We start from the raw sequence: 8,800 nt of genomic DNA on the forward strand, positions 1-8,800 counted from the left end.
CCATGTTAAGTCGTAAGCGAATCTTTTTTGCATTTTTAGAAACCTCCTGACATTTCAAGTAATCAACCTGCCGTCCATACATATGTCAGTCGAAATTTTCTTTTTCATTTTAATAGAACCCCCCCCTCCCAAACTTTTTGGTTAATCAATTCATAATTTATATAAAACAAAATATCCATATCTTTTAAACCGTAACTTCAATTTTAACATGTTATATACAAAATTTGATTAGAAAAATATGTGGAATAAAAATATGATGTCATTTTAAGCTATCAAATATTTATAATATATTTTTGTGATGCAAATTTAATCTATAGTGCACGGTCCATTCCTCTTTCTTTTCGACGGCGATATGAATTGCAAATAAATACCTATTAAAACCAGATTGAGGGGATAGAAAACATCTATCACCACGCATGCACACCTCTATAAAACCTTACGGAAAAAATGAACATATTTCTCATCTTATCCTGTACGAGTATGTGTGCGCGCACGAGAGAGGTAGGGAGAGAGGGGGAGGGAGGGAGGGAGGGAGAGGGGGAGGGGGAGAAAGTGAGAAATTAACTGTGTGAGAGAGAGAGGGAGCGAGGGAGCGAGGGAGGGAGGGAGACGGGGGGGGGGGGGGGGGGGGAGAACGCTTTAGGAATGACATTATCCAAATGTGGTTTCGATGTATGAGCATCGATGTCATCGTGGACAATATAAATGTAATGTCATGAGAAATTAAAAGACTTGAATCTATTAGAATTTTAAGTCATAGTTTTTCCGTTAAGAGCTTGTGTTATATTCTCTCGTGTTGTAACATACGGATTCATTTGCTACTAAAACAAAAATACGAACGAACATAAGGCTAAAATTTTAATTATTTTGGAAGCAAGGGAGAATATATGTAGATATTGGAAGTTTGTGGATGGATTTAGAATGCGCTGGCTTTCCACATCAAGTAAAGCTTGGTCCGGAAAAGAGATTTTGAGCGCATCGCAAAGGACGAATGCGGCTTGATTGCTTGAATTGAGACGGGTGGGACCCACCTCTCCCACCGTCCTACGTGGCCAAGGAAGACCTTTCTTCAAGTCATCGTTCCAAGAAAATTCATTCCCCCACCCTGCCATAAGTGGCACGCGCGCGCGCACGAGCTGCGGCGGCGGGCGGGCAACCCGCTCACCATCGCCGAAGCTTCTCAGCGCGAAGCTCACCGGGAAGCCGACCAAAATCCCCCGGGAAAAAAAGAGAGCTCTCACGGCCGGCGCCATCTCCAACTAGTACAAATCTACCCGCCAAATCCACTCCCCAACCCAATCCATGCAGCAGCAGCAGCAGCAGCGCACCGGCGATTTAGGGGGTCTTATATATTATAAATAGGAAGCGCTCTCGCCGGTGACAAACTCGGTCATGGCGGCAGTCGGAGCGGCACCAGTGCTCTACCAACAGCAGGCGCAGGCGGTGGGCGACGCCTGCTTCTTCTCCTCCATGTCCTCCTACTTCTCCAACGAGGCAATCAGCTCCTCCTGCTCCAGCCCAGCCTCCAGCTTCTCCGCCGCGCTGGGCGCCACGCCGCCCGCTGCGCCGGCGATCAGCCCCGACCCCGCGTCGCAGTTCGACATCTCCGAGTACCTCTACGGCGACGGCCCGTTAGCCGCGCCGCTGGCGCCCGTTGGCGCTGCTGTTGCAAGCTCGGCGACTGCGGTGCCTGCGAGGAGCGCGGCCGAGTCGGCGGCGGCGGTGGAGAGGCCGCGGACGGAGCGCATCGCGTTCCGCACGAGGACGGAGATCGAGATCCTCGACGACGGCTACAAGTGGCGCAAGTACGGCAAGAAGTCCGTCAAGAACAGCCCAAACCCAAGGTTGGTACTTAATTATATATCCCCAACCTCAAAACCAAACACGATCGAATGAATCATCAACCGTCTCGGCACATTGCAATCTGGCGTTCTGAGTTCTGACGAGCGAGCATTCGGTCTGTGCGTGCAGGAACTACTACCGGTGCTCGACGGAAGGGTGCAGCGTGAAGAAGCGGGTGGAGCGGGACCGGGACGACCCGGCGTACGTGGTGACCACGTACGAGGGCACGCACAGCCACGCCAGCCCCAGCACCGTCTACTACGCCAGCCAGGACGCCGCCTCCGGCCGCTTCTTCGTCGCCGGCACGCACCCGCCGCCAGGCTCCCTCAACTGAGTAGACTAGCCACCAACGACGGAGCACGTCGAGATCAGCACGTACGGGGCTTCCATCTTGGGCAAGCTAGCCAGCTCGGGCCTCGGTGCCGTAGCAGCCACAAGTTCGTAGTTAAACTAGTGCACTACTGGTTCAGGTTCGGTTTCCCGACTGTAGTGTTGTGTACTGCGGTGTGCACTGTCGGCTCGATCACCAGGTTTTATCCCTCGAGCATAATTAGTGGATCGAAAGAGCCCGGCCGGGGAACGTAACTCAGTCCACTACTAGTGCTGCCTACTTAACCGTGTAATAAAAATACCCATGTGCCGTTTCCCTCAGCCCATAGGCCTCCGAGAGTTCCATGTTTAAGCACCAACATGCATCAAAGAGCATCTAAAAAAAGCATCAAAGAGATCCATGTAGAAAAAGTTTGTCGTATTACCCGACAGAAAAAAGTTTGTAGCATTTTTTTGGTAAATAATTTTGGAAGGTTTTACACATGGTACCTAAAATTGGCATTTTAAAAGATGAAATATAAGTTGTTAAGTAAAAGGATGTGAAATGAACGTATATTAGTGCCTAGCAGTGTAATATGAAGCTACACTCCAATTTTCAGGTTAAAATGATGAATAAACTTTGATGTAGTTAAATCTCCATACGCCACCTTTGAATGATATGAGACCTCTAGAGAGATTCTTGCATTACGAAACAATGTTTAGTCCAACTTTTATGTAAATGTTTAAAATTTTAAACGCCTCCTACTGAGATAATATCATGGCACCATGCCAAATTCGTAATTTTCTGGCACTCTATAGTTTTTTCCCCTAAAAATTGAAGAACAAAAAAAAATACAAGTAAGGTTTCAAAATTTTCCAAACTAAATATTAGAATTTATCCAATAATATCAACCTATGCACTTAAGAAATTAAATATGATCTTTTTTTCAAATGTTAAACTTTTTTACTAAACTTGTACTTTAATTTAGAATTATCTCCAGTAAATACGTATAAATTCATTTAACTTGTAAATAATAGCTGACAGTTTCAGAAAAATGCCTAACTTTGACAAGAACAATCTAATGTAGCATGTTCCACCTCGAAAAGGTTTAGAGCATTTGATAAATATTTTTTGGTAGGCATTACATTTGTTACCTAAAATACGATTTACTTTTTAGGAATAATAGTAGAAAATAAAAAAAAACATAAATCGGATAAGAATGATGGAATATAACATGTCCCATATGGGAAAAATCTGAGCACCCCAGAAAAAAATCTCTGCAACCTTGTGTTCAGATACGACAACTAAGGCCCTGTTTGGAATCATAATATATTATAATAATCTGGATTATGAAGATAGATTATATAATCTGGTTTATAAAAATAATCTAGGTGGGCATGTTTGGAGGCCAGATTACATAAACTGTAATCCAGGTTTTATATTGTACAATGACATGTATGTCCTCTGTTTTTTAACTGCAAAGGTAATAATCTAGATGGGCATGTTTGGAGGACGATGGCGGTGGCAGTAGGTAATTATCTGCAAATTCCAAGGGTGATGGGTCATTAGTAATCCATAATCTGATTTTAGCTGGGGTGGAGTAGATTATGAGTTTTTAATAATCTGACCATCTAGTTTTTATAAACTGCAATATAATCTGTTCTGTTTGGAGACATAATAGATTATAAAAACCGGATTATATAATCTGAGTGTATCCAAACAGGGCCTAAGAACGTGTAAACGAAAAAATAATGTTAACATGCAGTTTGCTAAAAAATTTATTTCCTATATAGAAACAAAACTTGGGGAACAAACTGTTCAGGTGTGAATGAAAAATAGTTTTTACGGGTATTTTTGCAATGTATATTTGAAACATTCTTTTATTTGTAGAAACTGATGGCCCAAACTTGATAGTGAGGACCGTGTCGTTGTCCAAGATGGCATTCGTTTGTGTCACTGAAGCTCTGAAATGCGTAAAGATATTTGGTAGGAGCATGGTGTTTAGATCTACCTGATTTATAAGCATCTACAGCCGGACATGGTAAATATGATCCCGTAAACACTTACAAATGCGTTCGGTCAACAATCAAACATGTTCCCTATTTATTCGTCCGCACAGCTATACATTTTATTTTTTTATTTGTCCGATCACTTATACGCGATTGATATAAATGAAGAGAAAAAAAAAAGAATAAAAAAAAAATCTGAAATAGGTCGCATTCTATATGACGGACTGATCGGGCGCGTCCGAACGTTTCCACGAGACCTTATAACCTCCTCATATCTTGTGATGGATATGAGGATCCGCAAACAGACCGGAGGTATAAAAATGATACGATGAGTTTAGTTAGACCATTTCTTTTTCTTCTCCTTGTCTGATCATCGACCGGATATGAAGAATCATTTAAGGGTAGTACTCTGCGCTGGCGCGTCGGCCGAAACTTTCGGCCGGCCGTGCGCGGGCCGCCTGATCCGCCTGCCGCCGGGCGTCCATACCGTTAAATTTATCCATGTAACAATATTCGTTAATGAAGCAAATTTTGACCACGATGCAGCAAATTTCCATAATGATTGCAACAAAAATATGATTGTAGCAGAAAAATATCAACGTGATCGTAGAAAAAAAACGATGCTGATGATGCGTGATAACAAAAACAAAATGTTGATTGTAGCAAATACAATCCGGTGAACTCGGGTTGCAACTCTCACGAACGTGTATGCAACTTTTTTACTGAACGATTGCGATAAAAATGATACCGGTTGTAGCAAAAATTAACACGGTTGTAACAAAAAATAAAAACACCGGTTGTAGCGAAAAATCTGGTGAACTGAAGTTGCAAGTAAACATATATGCAGCTTTTTTAATGAACATATGTATTAAATAAAAAACGCTTCTAACAAATTCAAACGCTAGTACAACAAAATTAGATGGAAAAGTTGCATACTAGCTAAGCTGGACGCATGATGTCGCGCCCGACCAGCCGAACGGCTCGGCCGGGGCGCCGTCTACAAGCGTTTGCCATCATTTAAGATGCACGGTTGTCGATGCTCTAGGCAACTGCGGCAACGTTCGCAGCTACTACGTAGCAGCTAGCGGCTCACTGCTCACTGACCCATCATCACCGCAAGGTGATCGAGGCGCAAACCAAACAAAACATCAGCTAGCTAGGCACCACCCCGTAGGTCCAAAACGACGTCTTTTCCCGTGACAAGGCGTTCCGGCCGGCACCTACGTGCACCGTATATCCAGCATACTCCAAATTATATTTTGGAGGGCGCACGGCCGTCACTTTCGATCGTCTCCAATGATAGAATAGCTTAATCAATGAAATTACGGCACGAGGGCCACGTAAGCTAGATAGAGCGGTCTGGAAAACACCATCGGGTTCCCAGCAGCTTCCCCTGCGATTTATTTCTTTTACAGTTTTGTTCGCAGGATCGCCGTCGATGCCCGTCGCCGTTACCGCGGCACCGAACGGATTCTGGGAGAGTGTCATCTTGTCTCGTCCCGGTCCGAATATTTCTGTGTTTGGCGATCACACACGTAGCTAGCTGATCTTTGTTTTAGAAAAAAGTCCAAAACAAACCCTGAACTCGTGGACCCTAGCTAAATCGAACCCTCAAATCATAATCATTAAAATTGACACTCTCAACTCACTAATCCTGGTCTAAGACGAACCCTGAGAGTCTTTCCCAAACAGTGATTGCTGACGTGGCTAGAGGTAGCCGAGATTGCTCTTTTTTTTGGGTGGAAATAGAGGGACTGAGGGAGATGGCGATGAAAGGTGGCCCGACCCACTGCGAAAGCCCATCCACCAACGAAGCAGTCGAGGAGTCGTTCCCCTGTTTTCCTCTCTGCTCCCGCGGCGTTAATGGCGGCAGGCGGGTGATCGACGGCAGCGGCGACGATCTAGCCGGCGCGAGACGGGCTAAGGTATGTGCGCGACGTCCTCCTCCTCTGGGCACCGTTTTTTGGACCTTTTGCGCACAACATTACGGTTAGGGTTTTTGCAGTATTTTATAGAGGGGAAGTCAGGATTGTTATGTGAGTAGGGTTAGTTTTTTGCATTAAGATTGTTCGTGGTAGTGCGGGCAAGTGATATAGTTCTGTTTCTTCTAGTTTCATCATGGATTCTACATAGATACTCAACGTGAGATTCCATTTTTGTGGCGAGTTCATCAGAATCGGTCCAAATCTGCAATATGTTGGGGGGATGATGAGATGTCGGAGATTGAGAGGGATAAGTTGTCCCTGTAGGAGGTGAAAGGGTTTCTGAAAGATCACATTCAGTTGAAGGAATCAATGAAATTTTATTTTCTGGTACCTGGGAAGGTGAAAGGGTTTCTGAAAGATCACATTCAATTGAAGGAATCAATGAAATTTTATTTTTTGGTACCTGGGAAATCAATGGTAGAGGGCTTGATGTTTCTGAATGATGATAGTAAATGTGTCCAGATGGGAGAGTACACTCATGTGGGAGGAGTAGCTGACATATATGTTGAGTACCATGGAGAGCAGGACAGTGAGCATAGCTCCAGTGGTAGTGATTTTGAAAAGGATGAGATAATGCAGTTAATTGATGATGATGATGAACCTGACATTGTCATCAGTGCAGAACCGGCTGATATTCCACATGATGAGGTGGACCTTGTTATGGTTCCTGATGATAGTGGTGTCATCACTCAACTAATTTGCAGCCCAGTTAAGCAAGTTCATGGAAGAAGGAAGCAAGTGGAAGCAGAGGAAGTGGAAGCAGAGCAAGTGGAAGCAGAGCAAGTGGTAGCAGGATCCCAGCTTCCAGTTTCCCAGGTGTTTAATCCAAGTCAAGCACCAACTGTTGCAAGAGGAAATGGTTCAAGTGAAGCAGCATATGCAGATTTAGTTAGTGAGTCTGATTCAGACCCTGAATATGAGCCACACAGTGATGACAGTGGGGAAATTCAGAAGTTGTGGAGCTAAGAAGGCATGCTAGAAAATTTAAGAAGAAGATGAGAGACACCAAGAGTTGGATTCAGAGAGATTCCACAGCTGCAATTCCAGTTGAGCTCATTGCAAATATGGAGGAACAAGTAGAAGCAGAGGAGAAAGATTGGTGCTATGATTCATCTGATGAGGATTACTCATATGATGAAGATTCTGGTGGAGAATTGGTGAGGAGGAAGAGCCAGTTTCCTAGATACAGTAATGACACAGAGATTCCACACTTCAGCTTGACAATGGTGTTCAGAAGCAAGAACCAGTTGGTGAAGGCACTAAAGAGATATGGCATTGTCACCAAAAGAAGCATTCAATTTGTTAAGTACGAGTCAGATAGAGTTAGGGCCAAGTGTGGATGGCCTGGTTGCCCTTGGCTACTATATGCTGCCAAAACCTCAAGAACCAGCAGGTTCTAGATTATTACATTTGAGGATGAGCACCACTGTGCACAGAACAGAGAAAACAAATTAGTGATTGGAAAAGTAATTGCCCAAAGGTATGAGCATTTTATTGTAGCAAATCAAATGTGGAAGATTGAGAGCATGAAGGCAACATTGCTTCAGGACATGTTTGCAGATGTATCCACTTCTAAGTGCAAGCATGCAAAGGAGATTGTGATGGACAAGTTAAAGGCAAGCATGAAAAATGAATACACAAGGGTGTTTGACTACCAACTGGAGTTGCTTAGAAGTAATCCTCGTAGCACAGTTGCAGTGTGCTTGGATCCTACCAACAAGGTGCAAAATGTTTTCAAAAGCTTTTATGTGTGCTTCAATGCTTTGAAATTAGGATTCAAGGCTGGCTGCAGGAAAGTAATAGGTTTAGATGGCTGTTTTTTCAAAGGAGCAGTGAAGGGAGAGTTGTTGTGTGCCATTGCCAGAGATGCCAATAACCAAATGTATCCAGTGGCTTGGGCAGTTGTTGAGCAGGAAACAAATGAGAGTTGGAAGTGGTTTGTTGGCTTGCTTATCAAGGATCTTGACATTAACAATAATGGAGATGGTTGGGTCTTCATTTCTGATCAGCAAAAGGGTTTGATTAATGCCATGAGGGATTATCTGCCAAAAGCAGAGCATAGGCAATGTGCTAGACATATCTATGCCAATTGGAGGAAGAAGCATAGTGTAACGACTAAGATGTGACCCTTTCCTATTCTGGGGGCGATGCCCCAAAAGGGAAGGAGGCGCATCTAAACGTTTCGCAATCGAGATAATCATAACATTACATATGTGAAGAATGACAAGTAGGGCATACACTTGCCATCTGACATAGTATAACATAAGGTTTACAGCCACACAATTATTCAGAACAAGTTTAGTCCCGCTACGGACAACAAGAAACAAGTAAAAGACTATGACATCTACTGCTGGCTACGCCTATAGGGATTTCCTTGGCAAATATGCAAAGGATTCCCCCGCGGCCTGGGAGCCTTGCGTTGGTGTTCCCTTGAAGAGGAAAGGGTGATGTAGCACAGCGGCGGTAAGTATTTCCCTCAGTTTGAGAACCAAGGTATCAATCCAGTAGGAGAATCGCGTCAAGTCACAAGTACCTGCACAAACACAAAGAGCTTGCACCCAATGCTATGAAGGGGTTGTCAATCCCTTATAGATTGTTTGCAAAGTGAGAACTGAAAGCAAAAAGTAAACAAAGCAAAGTAAAAGCGGAGATAA

The 8,800-nt window shown here is 43.9% G+C and overlaps 1 protein-coding gene across 1 annotated transcript; it reads left to right on the forward strand.

Moving 5' to 3' along the window:
• The first annotated feature begins 1,116 nt into the window (after positions 1 to 1,116).
• LOC123417357 (probable WRKY transcription factor 75) lies at positions 1,117 to 2,493 on the forward strand. The gene is made up of 2 exons (XM_045106895.1): positions 1,117 to 1,844; positions 1,972 to 2,493. The coding sequence occupies exons 1-2, from the start codon at positions 1,393 to 1,395 to the stop codon at positions 2,174 to 2,176; spliced, it is 657 nt and encodes a 218-aa protein (XP_044962830.1). The 5' UTR covers positions 1,117 to 1,392; the 3' UTR covers positions 2,177 to 2,493.
• Positions 2,494 to 8,800: the final 6,307 nt, after the last annotated feature.

Source organism: Hordeum vulgare, chromosome 1H, assembly GCF_904849725.1.
Source record: "Hordeum vulgare subsp. vulgare chromosome 1H, MorexV3_pseudomolecules_assembly, whole genome shotgun sequence".
In the NCBI taxonomy this organism is placed as follows: Eukaryota; Viridiplantae; Streptophyta; class Magnoliopsida; order Poales; family Poaceae; genus Hordeum; species Hordeum vulgare.